The 20,611-nt window shown below is 37.9% G+C and overlaps 1 protein-coding gene across 1 annotated transcript; it reads right to left on the minus strand.

Moving 5' to 3' along the window:
• Positions 1–435: 435 nt before the first annotated feature.
• On the minus strand, positions 436–13,835 carry cdc5l (CDC5 cell division cycle 5-like (S. pombe)). The gene is made up of 16 exons (XM_063007844.1): positions 13,658–13,835; positions 11,668–11,771; positions 11,363–11,524; positions 10,817–10,944; positions 10,618–10,717; positions 9,567–9,785; positions 9,276–9,420; positions 7,691–7,879; positions 7,433–7,581; positions 7,172–7,334; positions 6,891–7,055; positions 5,349–5,429; positions 4,179–4,415; positions 3,803–4,000; positions 2,253–2,465; positions 436–845 (listed from the first exon to the last, which is right to left on the minus strand). Exons 1-16 carry the CDS (start codon positions 13,700–13,702, stop codon positions 738–740), a joined length of 2,406 nt encoding a protein of 801 aa, XP_062863914.1. The 5' UTR covers positions 13,703–13,835; the 3' UTR covers positions 436–737.
• Between the last annotated feature and the right edge of the window lie 6,776 nt (positions 13,836–20,611).

Raw genomic sequence — 20,611 nt, forward strand, 5'->3', positions numbered from 1 at the left:
ACATGCTAAGAGCTAACATTATGCATGTACCCTAGCCAGAAGAATATGCTTTTACAGGTAAAAGAACCTACTTTAGGATAAAAATCACCATTAATTAAATGCATTACATTACATTTCAGCTTTTTGTTAAAGTGATTGGATGACCTAAAATAGACAATATTATGGCTGCAATTGATTTATTTGATAGTAAACAAATACTTCATAAACACAATTTAACTTTTGCAGCTTTCACATTAGTGAGGTCAGATACTAATACAAGATGTGGCTTGCAGTCTACATCCTAATTCATTTTTAACAAATATGTAATAATGTCAGGGCAGGCTACTGGGGCATCTCCACACAAAACTTGTCAAACCACGTCAACTTTACTTTTGCCAAGTTCCTGAGGGTAAAATGTATGTATTTGTAAAGTTAAGAGGTCAGAGTCATTTAAGGTAATTATAAAATGTATTTTATTGCATCACTGTAAAGCAAAACACCACTGCTGATTGAAAGCTGAAGATTTATTGTGTAAATAATTACACTAAAAGCCAATAAGACTCCCAGAGCAACAACAGTACTGAAGCATCAATCTTAAAATGGCCTGGTACAGGAACAAAAAATACATACTGCTGCAGATATTTACAAAATGAGTTGCACTGTGCTGAAGCTGAAGGTACACTGATATGGAACACTGAAACATCCATGCTTTTGAACAAGCTTCAACTGTACAACTGAAGTTCTTTAGAATTTAACATTCAGAACTTTCCTGAAACCAAAGTTTCCTTTTCAAGGAGAAGATCTGCAAACCTCTGCTGGAGCTCTTTCTCACGGTCCTGCTGTCGTTGCACATCCTCTCGTAGAGCCTAATCAAACAAAACATAGTCTCAGGTCTGGTGTGAACACTAATTATTATATGAATATTGCACATTAATGAGCTTCATTTGAGTTTAGAGGTAAAAGAAAAGATCCTGCTACTTGTTTTTCCATGTGATCAGAAACAAACTTTATTCAAGCTGCTAATTGGAGATGCCAATTTTTAAATAAGACTTTTTTTTCAAGTTCAATTGACTGGACAGCTGCCTGTGTTCCAGCAGATTCTTACATTTACATTTGTGGCATTTAGCAGACGCTTTTATCCAAAGCGACATACATTTATTTACATTATATACAGTTTGCTCAGGGGCCTAACAGTGGCAACTTGGCAGCAGTGGGGCTTGAACCAGCAACCTTCTGATCCAGTACCTTAACCACTGAGATATGACTGCCCTCGTAGCTTAGTGGTCTTAGATGAGTGCAGGTGCTAAAATGGCCCTGTAAAATAGGTAAAGTTCTCCTGGCATTTGCCAAACCCACACTGCTGCATTGTGAAGCGTGATCATGTTTCAACTGCTCCAGTGCAGTGGTAGCTTAGGGGTTAAGGTACTGGACTAGTTATCAGAAGATTTCCAGTTCAAGTCCCACCACAACCAAGCTGTTGGGCCCCTGAGCAAGGCCTGTGTTACAACATTTGTATTGTGTTCTTCGAATTGTTAACTTGTTTACTTAGTCTGAAAAAGCACTAGTGTTTATTGTAACCAGTAGTCATGTTCGCCAAATAAATTTCTTAAACGCTAATATTTTTGTATGGAATTTGATGAATAATAATAATAATCGAATAAAATTTGCAATGTGTATGTATTTTTAATTACAAGTTGCCTTTCTAGCCAGCATACAAGTAGCTGGGTCTTCCAGATCTTACCAACACCCAAAGTATAAAAAGCCACCAAATTTATTTTGCTCTGTAATGTTCAGCTAACAATCCTAATGACAGTACTTGACCTGTATAACTGGTGTATGCCACACGATATATTTTGGCCATCATGCATAATGTAACAGGTGCATTAGCACAGAGCAACTTGCGAAGTTTAACGTGAACTAAAGAGTTAAATACTAAAAGTTGTTTGCTACTTTTAATATTGACCAAATTTCACCTTGCCAGGGTGTCAAACATTTGCTTACAACTTAATCATTACTAAAGACTTATCTAAATATGATCAGTATTAAATCATACTATTAGTTTCAACACACTGTGTGGAATACACCTAAAAAGAAGGAAGGGGTGCACATCCAGTAATAAATACACATCTGGTCATATTAAATTATTTGTTTAGTGAACATAGATCTGCTGCTATTATTATTTATTATAAATCATAATTGACTGTATTTTGTATAAACATGGTTCATTCAAGCTTTTCAAAGCAGCTGTTTCAAATCCAGAGCTGGTAGCCTACCTCCTGCCTGCGTGGGATAGCCAGGTCCTCTTGCTTCTTGAGCTCGTCGAAGGTGTGCAGCTCCATGTTAGCCTGTTCGACCTGGTCCCACAGGTCACTGAGCTGCTTTATCAGGCCCATAGACCGAGACTGGTAACCCCCTAGCAGGATTTTCATCTTCTTCTCCATCTTTGCTGCCCGTTTGGCTTCCATTGTCATGTGTCCTCTGTTGACCTGGCATATAATAGGTGAAGACAGTTTATTTAGCATCTAGTTTCTAACAATTTTAAACCTGGCCAAACTGACCATTCCAGACGCTGGTCTGAGACACATGAATGTCTAGAATGGAACTTTAATACCAATCGCCAATCATTACTACTATAAATAGCTAACTAATGCATGGGATGGGACAGCAAGAATAACTTTGGTTACTGTTGTTGCTTTGTTGAGAGAGTATGATTTAGAATACAATCGGCCATGTTTGTGGGAGAGAAGGGATATGTGAGCTCCGGTTCTTGTCCGGGTGCCTGTGCACATGATATGTCTTTGTGGGAACCCAACACTGTCAGGTGATAAAAAGCGTGTCGACAAAGCATAATAGCCCTCGGTATCTGTACAGGGTGACTGGCTATTAGTACTAATAGCTGTACTAAAACAACACTTATCAAAATGCTGCTATGTGACTCCTACTTGCAGAGCCTTGTTATCCCCGTTGGTGGTGTTTAGGGTGTTTACAGCTCCTGACCCCCCCAGGCTTTGCTGACTCTGAGGTTGAGCCAGTAGGCAAAGTAGTGTGTGTGCCACTTTGGGGAATCTGTAACAGATGACACATCAGAGCCACTGGAAGTGCAACTGCTTCGAGCCACATCTGAGGCCTTTTAATAAATGAGAAATGCAGCTGCTGCGAGCATAAATCCAGTTAATATTCTGACTGAGAGCAAGCCCCCTGCTCTCTCCCACACTCCTGTGAGTGTGCTGCTGTGTGAATGGGCTCCAAGTTTCCGTTCCATGTTACAGGCCAAGAAATATGAAACAAATGCAGCCTTTGTAAGAAGAGAGCTGCTTGATTAACTGAAATGTTGCATGTATGACAGTCTTAAAACTAACATCCTTTGACACTACAGTTATACCACCATAAGTCAAAACTGGCACATGAACAATAGTTGTGTTTATTTATTTATTTTTTTCATTGTTCTTAATTTCAGAAATTATAATATTAATATTGGCAATCGTGATCTACTCCACTTGGTCCGTGTACAAAACATTCAACTACAAGCACAAAGTATGCTTTAGATGAGTTGATAATTGCCTATATTATTTGCCTATATTAACTGACTAAACAGTTCAATTTTAAAACTAATGATGGCATCACTTGCCTAAAATTGTTGTGACGTTGTGTACACCTCTTAAAAAGATAAGGTCAGCAAGAGTGTACATTTAACACGTTTGTCATTTTTGTTTTGTGCAATGGCATTTTTATAGTTCCAAATTCAAATGATTAACCGTCAGCGCCACCTGCTGGTTCGTCTGAGAACTGTGAGTTACATACATTACAGTTGCTTCTCACTTACGTCCAGTTTTTTCTCCAGGGACTCGATCCTGTCCTTCTTGCTGGCCAGATTGGCTCTGGTATAGCGGTTCTGACTGGGCAGATACAGCACTTGGCTGTAGCACTCCTCCCAAACCTGGTTATATGCTTCCATTGAAAGATCACCGTGGCCCATGCCATGCTTCACCACGTCCATCTCCTGCTTGAGCAAGTCCTTAGCCTAAAATGCACATGCTTACTGAATTAATTTATTGTTAACAGTATATAAAAATGGTGTCTTTAATATTAAATTAGTTGACATATTAAAGGTCATGTGACCTGATTATTCAGTTTCAATGTGTAAAACACACTTTCAGCGACAACTTTTGCCTGATTTAAAAAAACAAAAAAAAACGGACCTTTTTCAAGTCCTCCTCTGTGACTTTTTCATAGGGTGTTTTCTCCAGGTAGTTGATGTGTTCAGTGTTGCCTGAGCCAGCTCCTTTGCCTTTCTTGGCCAAAGCCTCTGTGTAAGGCTGGTGCAGACAGTCATAGTGGACCATAGTAATCATCTCTTTCTTAATAAGCTCCTCTGCTTGCTGCAGATCTGTGAGAGGAGGCTCCACATTCTGTGGTCTCAGAATGGTCTCATTCACCTGGTCAGAAGAAAAATGAATGCAAACATAACTAAATCTACAATGCACATCAGCAGCAGTGATCAAGTTAAAACTACAGGTTTTCTGTTGTCAGCCAACATCAAACACATTTCTGTCATGGGGTGCTATATTACTTTGGAGTTTTCAAAACTGATGACTGTTCTTAGAGTACTTAATGCAAATACATTCAAAATGCATGGGGGCATTAATTAAAATACAAAAACTACACAGTGTAACAAAATCTAAAGGTTATTCAATGTAACAGTATATACTGGAAGGGTTATAAGCCCCCGTAAAGTCATCCTATATAATAATGTGACCAAACATGTTGATGCCTTTAACAGAATTATGCATCATATCAATTTTAACATGAACAGTTTAAAAGCACTGTTGGTCTACATTAGGTTTTTAAATTTTACTTAGCAACACTAAATTAATTTTAATGGCACAAAAAATATGTGGACTGCTTAAAATCTTAATAAAATGGCTATTTAGAACTAAACTGGGTTAATAAATAGCATTGTTTTTATTTGATGCTGTGCATCAGCAGGTTATAAAAAATTATATTATAAAAAATATATATTTTTTTATAATTTCCACATTTATTATGAGAAAACATTTATTATAAGAAAAATGTATTTGATGTTGGCCGACATAAACACAAGATACAAATGACCTTAAATCACTTGCATTATAACATTATAATTATTATAACATTTTCAGAATGTCAGTACTGGGTTTGTAGCCGAACCCCTGATTCTGGGATCGGAAATGGAAATCCTGGTTCAGGATATCAGCATTAATAAATGCGCTGTTGGAAAGGGCTTAATCAGCTTCCTTTGATACAAGTGCTTGCATTGGCTAAAGAAAGTGTGATAAAAAAAGAACACACATACTGAAGCTGTGTAGTGACTCATGGGACTGATAGCTTACCTCTGAAGGCCTGGGTAGGCTCTTCTGTACTGCTGTGTGTCTCTGCCTCAACTCTTTTTCTCGCTCAGCATCTCTGGCTGCCTGTAACAACAACGTATCACACACTTGTTAATAAATTACAATTGAGATTAACATTACAGCAGGAAATGCTCTCTCAAACACTAAGTTTAGTTTATATGAAACATACATTATTATAGAGCAGTGGTCCCCGACCACTGGGGCATGGAGCGGTACGGTCTGTGGGTCATTTATTACCGGGCCACAGAGAAAGAATAAATAATTAGAGATTGCTACAAAAGCAATTAAATTTCCAACACTCTCTGAGGTGTTATTGTCGCTTATCACAACTAAGTGGGAGCAGCATCTCCTTGCAGCGTAAAAAGCTTATTTGCACTGATTTTCCATTCTATAGTTATTATAAATTAAATCCTCCTGCCCTCGCCAGTCCGTGAAATTATATCTTATATGACACCGGTCCGTGGTGCAAAAATGTTGGGGACCACTGTTATAGAGTACAAAAATGACTGAGTAAGCACTCCTGCAAGTGGCCCTAGATAAAAGCATTTCAATGTAAATAATGAAATATTTCTGCTTTGTAACTGGTCTTACTAGTTTTGCAATAATGTTATACTTCCTCAGTTTCCAAACCTAAAATCAACTCTTTGTCCAAAATATTTAGTCAATAACAAAAATGATTTTTGTTTGTTTGGGTTTATTGCCACATCAGCAACATACTGGCTATATTAATGGCATAGACAGACATTAAAACTGTACACCACTATTTGTTTAGATAATTTGTTTTATATCAAATCTAAAAAGTTCAGAATTTTAATTGGAGGAATCTTCTCGAACAAGTCTTTCTTGTTTAACAGAAATGAATTTGTAATTAGTAACTGGCTGGTCAAACTGTAAATATTGTTAATTGCTTGTATTTTTACAGGCAACTGGGGTTCAAGCAGAAGCCAGCTAGTGTCAGAGTCTAACTGCTGCTGTAATCAAAGATAAAGCTTGATAATAATCAAGCTGGATTAAATCAACTAAACAATAAGTGTTGTTTCATGTTTATGCCCTGCAATTATAGAGCTGGGTAAATTTTAATAACTGAAAAGAAAAACTAAAGCACTTGCATATGGCTCTGACAACCAGTTTTAAATTAAATAAACAGAAATATTAATGATTAATCCATAACTGACTGAAAAAGAAGAATGTACGGTTAATACTGTTGGTTTAAAACATCCAATTTTTAATTTATCTCAACTGCCTGTGAACTGAGCAGAACGCACCCAAGTGATGCGACACCCACTGACGTGTCGTAAAGATGTGTTTCATGTTGGCTGACAACAGAGAACCTAGTTGACTGTCTGCACCATCTTCACACAGAGGCTTTGGCCAAGAAAGGCAAAAGAGCAGACTCAAGCTCACATGGAGTAGTACACTGAACATCATGTCATATGGCTGTAAAACTTCTGGTAAGTGCAAAACCAAAACATTTACAAAGCTCTGAAACAGAAAAAATTCATATGTAGAGGTGAAATCACTGACCTGTTTACGAAACTCAATTTCAGCTGCATCTTCCACATAGCTTTCATCCACCTCTGGTTCCTCCATCTCTTTCTCAGCATTTTCAGGCAGAACGATCTCGAAGTCATTTTTGGGCAGTGGCAGAGACATCAGGCCCAACTTTAGCTGCTCACGAGTCTCACGTTGCTGGAAAAAAACCCACAAAGTGTCAGCAGTGTGCAGAAAGAAAAAACGTGTAGGACCACTGACCCCAAACCCAGTGGGAAAAGGTTTTGCATATTTGTGTGGAAATGGTTACACACCGCGTGTTTGGCGTAAGCTGGGTCTGTATAGTCCAACACACCGTCCTCAGCATTAATGTTGAGTTTGTCCCGCAGGGGTGTACGGCCGGGGGTCACTCCTAAAGTAGGCTTAGGGGTCATACCGCTGTGAGGCGTCAAACCCTCTGCACCATGACTTGGCGTTCTGTCCAAAAAACAGAAGTAGTTTTAGGATCATCTATGTGAGGATTAACGACAACCATCGTTAGTTTGAGTTTTACTGAAATTAAACTGAAAGGTTACCTGAAAGGTGTGGAGAGCACAGTGTTGGGGGTCTGAACCACCTGCCTTTGTGGGGTGACCCCAGAAAAGTCACTTTCATGCAGAGGTGTGTTTAGACCACCCTTCAGAGGAGTGTCCACATTTGTAAGTGCCATCAGGTTCTGGGCTTCCTGGAGTGGAAAGAAAAATAACAAACAGAAAATTCAGCCAGGTGTTAAAATTCGTAAGGACAATGAGATCAAATGTTTCAGAAAGATAAAAAGAAATATTGTTCTATACCTGCAGAATCTTATCTTGTGCTGCGGGAGTCTGTGGTGTGCGGAGCGCCATGCTATTATTAGTCACATTGTATTCAGAAAGGAGAGCGCTGGAGGCAGAGTTGGTAATTCCAGACTCTTCTGCAGTTTGCCGGGCGATCTCACTGGCCTGGCCAAGTTTGACCACCTCCTCCAACTCTGCATCGGAGATCTAAAACAAAAACAAAAACAAGGATTAGTTAATCCTGCCTGTGTCAAAAACTGTAAGTATAATGTACAAATACTAACTACCATCAATCTAACTTGCAGATATGTATCTAAAACCATATTACATAAATGACATGATTTCAAGCCCAAGTGAACATTGGTGCGAACCTCACAACTAAATGTTTGTTTATTAGGATTTTAACGTCATGTTTACACTTTGGTTACATTCACGACAGAAACGGTAGTCACTCATTACACAAGATTCATCAGTTCACAAGGTTATATTGAACACAGTCATGGACAAGTTAGTATCTCCATTTCACCTCACTTGCATGTCTTTGGACTGTGGGAGGAAACTGGAGCACCAGCAAAAAAACCACGCAGACATGGGGAGAACATACAAACGCCACACAGAAAGGACCCAGACCGCCCCCACCTGGGGATCAAACACAGGACCTTCTTGCTGTGAGGCGACAGTGCTACCCACTTAGCCACCGTGCCGCCCCAGTAAAGGCTGTAAGAGAGGGTCAACTCCGAATTAATAGTCAAGGTTTTGGAACAGATTTTCAAAAGCTTAATGTAAGGTGTTTGCATACTTTTACTCATATTGTATTGACAGATGTAGAACAAGCCAACCAGTGACAGTTTCTTATCTTTACACATCCTGAACATTTCAACAAGTCCACATACTTTGTGTAGAAGTCACGTGTTAACCTGTTATTACTCCTGAACACAATTAAAATGATGAACACAAAGTTAGTGGTAAGAAGACGGTGTTGCTCTCTGACACATTGTGAGGGCTGCTATGTTGGTGTAATCACCTGGAGAATCCCTTTTAAAGAGCAGCTCTACGTTAAAAAGGTGTTTGTTTAGATTTTAACGCCATGTTTAACACATTTGTGCCATTTTATGGCACGATCAGTATTATGTTTTGGTCTGCTTATTGTATTTTGTCTTTATATTGTGGGTCTATTTTATATTTTCATTTTTATGGTTGCGAGGTACGTTAAAACTGTTCTTGTATTGTCTTGTGTAAGAATTTCTTTTGTGGTTTCAGGCATGTTTACTTGTTGTCTCTCCTTTGTATATTTGGGCCATTCTATCAGGATGCGTTTTATTGTAACAGGTGTTTGGCAGATTTCACAGGTTGGGGGGTTAAAAACATGTAATATAGAACATGCAGCAGAAGTTTCATGATAGAGAGACTGCTGATGATTAACCTGCTAAACTGCATTTTCCCTGTTAACATTCATCCAAATGTTAATAGAACTTTTCAACATGACTATTTAGAACGTTTTTCTAAATTTCCAAACAAGTTTTTTTTGGCTTACAGATGTGAGCACCATTTTAGCAAAACCTTGAAACTGACCAACTTGACCACAAAGAAGAGGAATGTGTACCTGTGGTGCAGGTAGCACAAGCTTGCTTCTCTTCTTAGTGAATACAGACACCCCGCTGGTCTGCAAAATAGCAGACGGGAGATCAGATTCCTTCTTTTTCTTCATCTTCTGCTTGTCCTTTTTACGCTCCCGCTCTTCCTTCTCACTGTGACAACACAGAAACAAGCATTCAATTAAAGGCCTACAGCCAAGATCAAAGTTCAACAAGATCGCTGCTCATCTGCTGCGGATTGAAGTCTGTATACATGCAATGATTCTATAAAGATGTGCATATGGCATTCAGTCGCTCACTTTCTGAGATCTCCATCAAGATGCTGCTGGCGAAGTCTTTTGAAGTCAGGTTCGTGCGGATCATATAGCTCCATTGACGTATCATAGAATCCAGGGGTAGGCTTCTTTTCGAAGGGAATCTCTGCATTATAGTCTACCCCTCTCTTTTTCTTCCGTTTCTTCTGAATATCAATGCCTGCAGCGCGTAACTCTCGCCGCTTCTGCAGAGCTGCCAAGCGTCTGAGGGAGCACAGGAGGATACATCAGTCATTTCAATGCATTTTCACCCAGCTGCCTCCCAATTTAATCAGTTTATTCTTACCTGCTAAAGGACTCAACTGACTCAACAAATAATAGCCTAGAATAGCGAAAGCAAACCTGTTTCTGTTCCGAGAAGTCAGTTATCTCAAAGTCTTAGCTGTTATTTTACAATGCATTCTACAAAACTATCAATATAACTGAACAACTTGCTCTATTTCGTGCTGAAGCATAAGAAAATAACAAAAATATGGCTCACTCCTCTCTTGGTAGCTCATTATTAAGCCAACAGCCAAAGTTTTGTATTTCTAAAGCATGATAAGAAAGCAAGAAAAATAAGATAAGATAAATAAGCATCTTTTTATGATGCATGTTACACTCCAGCATGAAATCTCTGGCTCAAATTTCCAAGCCTTAGTGCTTTATGCTGATAGACACATGAAGCAAAAGATTTATGCTGCTGCAGCTCTAAAATAAATGAAATACCAAAATGAGAATATTAATTTGACATACAATTTATGCAGCAGTATCAACTGTGATTTTTGTGTTTAGTCTCTTTTCCTCCTGTCCTGGCTGTTTATTTTGTTTAGTTTTTTACTGGCTTATTGCAGTGACATTTTCAAAGTCACACTCTTAAAGTCTCTGCAACTAATCTAAACTTTTCATTAAAATGCATTGCTAAACTGCTTCAGTGGGTATTGCTCTGGGTATTACCTTTATAACCAGTGCAGCTTACAATAGATGTGGCTACCGGTAAATGATCTTCATTGTAATCAGTATATATCATTATGTGAAACTACAACATTTCTCTGACCTGGCCTCCTCAAGCTGCTTCTCTCTAGCTTTCCGTTTGGCTTTTTTTCCTTGGGTGTTAGCTAATCGAGCCCTGGCTTCAGACAGCATCTCCAGCTCATCTGCAAAGGGACAATAAAAGCAAAATTACTTTATCACCACCAGATGAATAACTAACACAATACTACAGATTAGTCCATAAATAAATGTTTAATGCCGACCTTCATCCATGTCCACAGGATCCGGCCTGGCTGGCTTGGTCTCAGGGTTTGGGTCGATCTCTCCTGGTTTGAGCTTGCGAGGGTCATCGGTGGTGTCTTCTTCATTGTCTCTCTGGGCAGCTTTGTCTCTAAGGTCAGGAATAAACAGGCAATGTGTAAATATGCAGAAAATAACTGTAGAAAGCAAAATTAATGGAAATAAGTGAATAAAACTTAACTTTTGCAATAAGAACCTCAAATAGACTAAATGAAGTGAGTACCCAAATTATTTCCATAAAATCCATTTTTATCTTTTAAATCTTTGAGTCCATCAGTATTATATCCACTGCAGAATCAAAAAGGCCCCTGCATATTTAACTGGCAGTTATATGGTAAGCTGCATAGCCTACTGAGAATGACTGTGAAATATGCCTGAGCCTGTGGTATCAGCAAAATAGTATTAATATATGTTAAATAGCTTTATTTTTTCTTGTCAATTGCTTACTTTATACTACAAAGAAGTTAGCTTTAAATAGCAAAATGGGTTTTATATTAATTTCTACTTACAGCAAATACTCATAATGCTCTAAGCATTGTGCAGCAGTTCTGCCAATGATGGGCGCTATTGTTCTCCACTGGGTGGGCATCAGCTTGGCCAGATGAAGAAGCTTCTCCTCTTCCTCACGTGACCATTCTGTCTTCTTAATGCTGGGATCCAGCCACTCATACCTAGATGGATTAAGTCAAAAAAAATTATCAATCAGTATCTGCTGATTATTTCTACACATTTTAAAGAGCAAATGGCACAAAACTGTTTCCACCAGTAAATGTGAAAGCCTAGACAGCTAAGTATGAGATAATGTTCTATTTACCATCTGGCTTTACACTGTTTAGCAGACTTTCTGTGTAGCAGTGAGGCAATACGAGACCACTGATTTTTGCCATATTTCATTACAGCCGCCTTCAGGATCTCATCCTGCAGAAACAAGCAAAACAGCAGGTTAATATAAAAGCAGATATCTAGACAAGGACTAAAACTATGACTATAAAACTACAATACATTTATCTCCAGAAAGCACTTTAACCTAATTAGGTTTGCAGTGAGTCCCACACCAGCTGAAAACACTGCGTGCAAAGCAATAATACACCCTGGACAAAACAGCATCACACACTCGCACACACAAGTTGATAGCCATAAGGGGATCAATAAAGTCGTATCTTATAAAGCATTTACTGACGAGAGGAAAAGCTAGTAGCCCTTATAGGGTAAGTGACTCGCTATGTGCCCTTCCTGATGCAACCCTCTTATTTTTTATAAACCGGCACTGAGAATGCACTGACAACTAAGTGCACCTTCCAATGGCTAAGCAGTGTTGGCCATGTCAATCTGTGTTGGCCCGCCTATACAGCTGAAATTAAAACCCTGGATCTCAATGGTAGTGGGCAAGCATACTGTTAAAGTTAAAATTGTTTTTTTTTTAAAGTTTTTTTATTTCCATATTCCAACCATTTCAGCTTGTGCTATTTACATTTTTTACTTATCACTTATTGCTATCCTACCATTCAAAACTATTTTCTAAAGAATAATGCCAGAAAAAATCTAGTGATAGAGGTGAACCCTGAAATACAAAAATGTTGGGAATACATGACCAAAGAAATGGATTCTATCTAACCTCTCACTCAAACACCAAAAACAAAATAGTCAAATATTAGTAAAAAACTAATGTGTATATATAATAAAAAAAATTAAAAAAAAAACTCATAGAACTCTCCATTAAGTAGAAACTTTCTGTTTCTACCCAACCTTTATATCGTAAAAGAAGAAAACTGGGGAGTGTGAAGATCTTCTGGGCACATGTTTACAACTTAGATAGATAGATGGATGGATAGATAGCTAGATGTTTGTTTATTAGGATTATAACGTCATGTTTTACACGTTGATTACATTCATGACAGGAAATGGTAGTCACTCATTACACAAGATTCATCAGTTCACAAGGTTATATCGAACACAGTCATGGACAATTTAGCATCTCACTTGCATGTATTTGGACTGTGGGAGAAAACTGGAGCACCCGGAGTAAAACCACGCAGATACGGGGAGAACATGCAAACTCCACACAGAAAGGACCCGGGGATCGAACCCAGGACCTTCTTGTTGTGAGGCGACAGTGCTACCCATACAGACAGATAGATAGATAGATAATTTATTGTTGTTTTTTCTTTATGTTATTTTCTTAAGTATATGGACACTTGCTTGGATGACACTGTTTAAGCAATGATTTTATTGCGATCTTTAGAGATTTCAACCTTACTGTAGTGGTTAAAGTAAGTAAACAGACCAGTTTATCTATACACAGAAAGCATAATGGATGTGCATGCACCCCAAAGTTAAAACAAGTAAATAGATAATAAACACGTAAGTCACACAATGCCTTCTCAGAATATCACCAGTATGAGTCTAGATGAGAAAACTGAGTGAACAACATAGAATAAATCGGGGTGAAAACTATATAGTACAGATAATTAGCTCAACTCAACTGAACTTAATGCTTTTTGCATACTAACTGTAAGGCATTGCGCGGTCCACCAAGCCACAGCCTGCAGTCAGGCTACAGCAAGCTAGCGCTTACGTTAGTTTGTTGGCTACCTAATGCAACCACAGCCTTGTTTATAGTTTTAAAATAAATTAAGATGTAAAAGTTACACTTATTATTCATTGAATACGACATTCCCGTTTAGTTAACCGTTAGCCACTGACTCCAAACTTCTAACGTTAGCATTAGCATTTTTAGCAGCTAGCAAGTTACCAAGCTACGTATAGTCAAAGCTAACATGCTAACTCCTTGTTAAACGACGTACCTCAGTGTTGCGCCAAACGCCACCTTTAATCATAATTCGCGGCATCTTGGCGGCTCGGTTCTTACACACACACACTCCTAAAATCAATTTAAACTAAACAACTATAGACGTTTAAACTTTAACGTGTTCGCTTCTCAGCAGAGAAACGCTGCAAACACAGAAACGCTAACAACACCCCACACTGCGCACAGCCAATGACTTCCTTACAACGGTTGCCAAATACCACCCAAAGATCCCCCACTAAAAAATACATTTAAAATAAAACAATGTAAATACGCAATTCACCTACATAAATAAATAATATTTGCACTGAGAGTTTTTAAGGTTTCGTATTGGGTTTACTTGTATTTCAGTCTATAGTATTTACTATTGTACTAGTATGCAAGTTCCAAAATGCCTGGGTAAAAATAATAAAATGTAATAATGTAATGTAATATGTAATAAAAATAATAAATATAATACAGTTTGGAAAGCCATATTTTTATATAACTGGAAGTATTTCCAATGTCTTATGATTTAGTGTCAGTTTTGGTCATTTTACTTGTATTTATTAATGCTCTACATTCATTCACCAAGCACTTTATTAGATACACCTATCTGTTAAATACACTTATTTATATTTTTAGAAGCTACACCAACCATAAAAATGAGTAGGTATACAAATACAATTATTATCATGTGTTTTCTGTATTTTTGTCACCATCTTCTACTTACTTTATTAACTAAAAGGGACCCCACTGACCACTTGTTATTTTGGTGATAGATCCCTTTTGACAGACAAGTGGGGTACAGGGAGGTGACAAATGTACAAAGCAACAGATGGTCTTCAGTAGTAGACCCAAAGGTTTAACAGTATGGTAGACGCAGCTTTTACAATAGTCAATGAATGTAATGAATGTATGTACTGGATAGCTGTATCTAATAAAGTGTGTCTAAAAAGAGTGTGTTCATAGATTATAGAAAAAAAACATGACTTACTCTTAAAACTACCTTCATAAAGGAGAACATATGTCTCAAAAATTAATGCAGCAGCAAGGTGCATGGTTTATCAGTACAAGATCCACCTGGGAAATGTAGAAAGTAATACATCAAACAATCCAGTATGAATCTGTTTTATTTATTTATTTTAGATTTTATGGCAACATTTTTGTTTAGCTGTAGTTTGTGTTAAATTGAAGTGTATTTAATTGTATTGAATAAAAATATATTTTTTGTCCTATAATAACCCCTGTTCCTGGTTAGAAACAAGATTAAAAACATACTGCTTCTGCACAACTGACCACGACAATAGACATTTCTATTAATAATAAATCTATTAAGAAATGAAATTAACCAGCATATTATTAATATTTTGTAGAATAAATTGGTAGCCCTAGTGGGTAGGGCTTGCTATCAATCGGAAGTCAGTTCAAATTCAGGCTTTGCTCTGGAGCCACTGTTGGGCCCTTGAGCAAGGCCCTTAACCCTGTCTGCTCCAGTAGCGCCGTGCAGTGGCTGATCCCAGCCTAAAAACAAGCTGGGATATGTGAAAAAAATAATTTCATTGTACTGTACATGTGTATATGTATATTTGACAGAGGCATTCTTCATTTTTCTTAACCTTTGGGGTCAATTTGACCCCATTCAATGTTTAACGTCTTTAAATAAATGATTAACATCATTTTTTTTGCTTCATATTTAATGACTTTTCCTAATTTAATGGGGACAACTGGGTAAACATAAAATTAACATGATGATATGTTTTCAATGTCCTGTACACATGTTGTACCCATCGGTGTTCTTTGGGGTTGTATTTGACCCCAGGCTGTTTTAGCTGTATAAAACATATAAGGAATATCAACATTTTACACACATTTGTTTTGGTTCTTTAGGATGATATTGAGGTCACTATGACATGCAATTTTATAATCTTTAAAAAACTTTAAGGCCCTAACCTCACATAACCATAACTGTAGTAGTGCGAGAACCACTGATAGTTCACACAACATGGGGGAGGGGAAAACATCATCCTCGCGAGATTTTTGGTATTTCCCATGTTGTGGGGACAGGACAATATGGTTCCCACGAATAGAGACAGAGGATGATGTTGAGGATGACCCTGATTATGAGGCACTCTCCTCTGATGAGAATGAGACCCTCAGTGTTTGGTTTTTTTTAAGGCTATTTAAGTGGTTAACAAACAAACATAAAGTATGTGACCTAAACTTGAGTATAAATTTTAATTATAATCATTTTCTGGAGGTTTAAATTGCTGGGGTCAAATTGACCCCAAGGATAAAAGATGTTAGTAAATTTTAAGGTAATAGGAGGGTTAAATTTTAACAGGAAGGGATTCAATCTGGCAACCCAATTTCACTCTTGATCTGACGAGGTCTACACAGTATCAGATGCTAATACTGCCATCTGTTGATTTCTCTGAGAGTGACTACGTGAAGAATAATGCAAGTTATTCAGGGTCATTATTAAGTAAAGGCTGTTAAATCTACCTCAGCAGTGAGATTGCTCTATATACACATTTACTGATCACTGACCAAGTACCTACCATGATTTACAGACTAGGACACACCGCAATAACGTGTTCAATAAATTATTTGATGTATTTCTCTATTAAGGAAAGCCTTGCACATCATTTTCTTTTAATGAAATATTAACAAAGCATTTAACGATTGTTTATAGAGGTTGTTGTTTGTTCTATTAATAATGAATTCGAGGCAGCAGCAAAAGCTACCCACCCCTTTAAGCTTGATTGCAGATGGACCTGTGTGGTGGTTCTTTTGTTGTCCAAACAGCACAGAATGTATCCCAAAGGTGTGCAAAGATAGATCTGTTTTATTACAACTTTACAGCCTTTCATTGTAAGATGTAATGCTTGTGACTTTCTTATTGTAGCCTTTAAATTAATCTCCTCTAAATTTAATCTGTTCATCTTGATACATAAATCAAACTGATATACTGTGCAGGATTAACCCTTTAAATGCACTGTGCAGCATTTTGCTCAATATTATTTTTTTTAGTATTACAAATACATAAGAATTTTTGAGAACACAGTGAAACAAAATTGGTGTGGCAAGTGATCGAATAGCACCTGAGACATACAGATTCATAATGGCATAGCAGGACCAACCACTCAACTGCTAGCATCACCAGATTAGTGTAGGTAGTGTAGTGTAGTGCAGGTGGTGTAGGTAAGGCTGGTGGATGATAAACTGTCTATTTTATTTCTGAAATGCTACTTTTCATTTTATAAACCAATCAAGGGTCTGTATTTAGTTTACATTTTTATGACAGACCGATGCTGACAAATAATGTTTAGGCACTACATAATTGTAACTAACTGACATTTAATTAATAGTCACATATAAAGCAAGCCCTACAACGACCCCTTAAAATGTAAATTCTGCCCAAAGCAGTTTAAAGATCTAAATTATTTTTACTACTTTGTTTCTAGGCCTGTTAGTTTATGACCTCAAACTTACAAATTGTATATTACTTATTTCAGGACATAAGGAATTCTGAGTTGTTTCTTCCTTAAAATAGCAAGTCATCTTTTGCTGTTACGTCAGAAAATGTTTAAGTGGTTGTGAACTGCTGTTTAGTGAGTGTCATCAGATTTAATAAGTAAACTAAATGCTAAATGCTAATGGTAAACACATCACATGCAGTAAAAATCTTTTGCAAGGCATCAATAATGTAGTTAAATAAGATAGACATGATAGCCTCTCTGTACAGGTATTAAAAGTGGCAGCTTTTAAGCTGCTGTGTGCTTTTTATAATTAATACAATATGGTCAGACTAAAAGGGATGTTAATGACCTAGCATTTGCATTTGACGAAAGACTGACAGGATTTGACAGGATAGGGCTAAGCAGTGTGCATTCACCCACAGGAAATAGGGCAGCAGCGCAATTAAAAAGACCTCTGACAGAACTAAATCAAATGGTTAGCCTACTTCTGTCACATTTATTTCAACTTGTCATTTTGCTTGTGCTATGGAAGTGGATCAAACAGAAGTAAGTTAAAAAAATTGGACTTGTATAATTGTTTGTAGCCCTATTGTTACCCAGTTTAATAATTGTATTTTAAAATGAACAGTTTAGTTTTACTTTTTTAGGCTGGTGCCATGTTCATTATTACCCGTAAGCTTTAGACCCACTGCAACCCTAATCAGGATTAAATGGTTATGGAAAATGAATGAATATCCAAGAGGGAAAATGACTAACTAAATGTCTATGACTAACCATACAGGACTTGTATCTATATTTGGAAAGTAAACCTCATAGGTATTCTGTGCCAGGGAGGTTGGCACAAAACAACTCTGCAGATCTGCTGGAGCTGTTGTGTGCAGGTCATCATCACAGGTGACAGATGGGAGAGCTGGAGCTCAGGTAAATCTCTTAGCTGGCACACAATCTAGAACACCTTGTCTTCAGGTTTACAGATGCACAGCATAGAATGCAGGGATTTTAGCAAAAAATGCAAAGAATGAATGACATTTTTAAGATACCGTAAATTACCAGGCATTTTTATACACTGTGAGATTTTGCAGATCATATTACTATTGCAGAATGTAAAATAAATCAAAATGTTCCCATTTTTATACTTCCATGACTATAACTAACAGTAATTGGCTTTCAAATACCTGGATAATTTGCAATTATTCTACTACAAGACAAGGTTGGCAAAAATATGTCAGGAAGCTTTTTAGATGATAAACCAGGAATGAGGCTTTACAAATGATCATTTCTGTATTTTTTTTCTCTTTCAGCAGATGGATTGCCTGAGAACATGCTGTGCTGCTGAGAAAATTCAATATTACTGTAAAATGGCAGATTTTGTCTGGTCTCTTCAGATATCAGGGTCAAAATAATATACAAACATTGTGTATTGTATTCACATAGACATTGTATTCCTTTTTTCTTTAATTTTCCCCCAATTTTCTCCCCAATCTAGTCGTATCCAATTACCTTGGTTGCGTTACGCTTCACCTCTACCGATACAACCCTCCACTGCTGAGGAGCTTCGCAACTGACACACGCCCCCTCCGACACGTGAGCAGTACCGACGGCCTCTTTTCACCTGCACGAGGCGAGTTCATATGCAGATCAGCCTTGTGAATGAAGAGCCACACCTAGATCAGTATTATTCCTCTACTCTACTCAGCCAGCAGAGGTCGTAATTGCACCAGTCATGTGGAACCATGGTCTGGCTTTCCCATCCCTGAACAACAGCCCAGGCGGATGCAGAGCTGGGATTCGATACAATGTATTCAAGAGCCCAGCTCTGGTGTGCTAAAGTATTTTACCTTATTTTTGACATTTAAATGTCTCTGAAGCTGTACTGGTGTAAAAAAAACACTACTGTTTTGAAAACCATGATTTCCTCAGATAGTATTCTGATGATGCTCTATAAGAGGTCAGCTTAAAATCTCCTACAGTTGTTGAGTTGGCTTAAAATCTGGTGACTGTGTAGGCCAAAGCATTTATTCATTCATTGTCTGTTTTACCACTGCTTTATCCTTCAGGGTCACGGTGGGTTTGATTCACTGGGCGAAAGGCAGGAAACACTATGGACAGGTCGCCAGGGCAAATACACACACACACACACACACACACACACACACACACACACATACATACATGCCTAGGGGGACTTTTAGTATCTCCAATTAACCTGACCGCATCTGCAGATTATGGGGAAACTGGGGCACCCGGAGGAAACCCACACAACCCACATGCAAACTCCACACAGAAAGGACCAGGACCACTCCACCTGGGAATTACACTCAGGACCGTCTTGCCGTGAGGCGACAGTGCTACCCACCGAGCCACTGTGCTGCCCTTGGTTTTCATCATTTCATACTAAATTATGTAGTGCTGGCCTATTTCCTATAGATGGGGGCATTGTTATTAAGTGATCATATCTGCAATAACTCTTAGCTTCAGTAGGTTTAGACTGACCCAAACCAGTCTGCAAAATTACACCCACCCTTCCCCACAGCAGAAATAAGCATTCAGACCCTCTACTGTAAAGGTAAGCTGCCAGGCTTGTACCAATCCCTAGGTGTATGCCACACATACAGTCAGTCACTTGTCAAGAAGATGGTGAAAGATGACTTATATGACCATATCACATTTTTTGTGTACACCACTGCTTATGTTTTTTATACCACTGGTCCATAAAAAACATTATTTTTTTGTAAAAAAAATGATTTATATGATGCAACCCTACAATAGATGGCACAGTGGCACAGGCGGGAGAGTGGATGCCACACAGCAACATGGGTCCTGAGGACCTGGGCTCAATCCCTGCCTTCTGTCATTATGTATGAGGAGTCTTGCATGACTTCCCAGTGTCTGTGTGGGTTTTCTTTGGTTTCTCAAATAATTGGACAAGGAGATCTCAGAGTGGTGTGGCCATTTGAGCTACTAAACTAATCAGCCATAATTAAAAGGGTACATACAATAAATGTACTGACCAATCAGCATTCAGCATTCAGTTTTATTAAAAGAAATACATATTTTGCCTCACAGGCCTTTAGATAGATATTCTGAAATAAATAATTGTACTAATCTTTCACAATTTACTATATTTTGGTGCTGTCTGTAACAGAAGGTCATATTTCATCCATTAATACATAATTTCTGACCACCTTATTTTTAATGTAAAGCTATTAGTTCTTGTTTTAAAGGAAATAGAATATTGAATGTAGAAACTGTACAAAATCATTGAATGCTCTACTCAGCAAGGACATGGCAATATTGCAGGCATTTTTAAAATGTAAAAATAAAATCAAAGTTTATTTGTCACATATGTAATCATATACAGTACAACTGGCAGTGACATGCTTAGATGAAGGGAGGGTGCAAACGCAGTCCCCCACTAACAATTGGGGAACTCGCAGGAGTCTCACCCTGGGTGAACCACCTTCTTGATCATGGTCTCGCCAGGTAAGTAT

This window comes from Trichomycterus rosablanca, chromosome 13 (assembly GCF_030014385.1).
Source record: "Trichomycterus rosablanca isolate fTriRos1 chromosome 13, fTriRos1.hap1, whole genome shotgun sequence".
In the NCBI taxonomy this organism is placed as follows: Eukaryota; Metazoa; Chordata; class Actinopteri; order Siluriformes; family Trichomycteridae; genus Trichomycterus; species Trichomycterus rosablanca.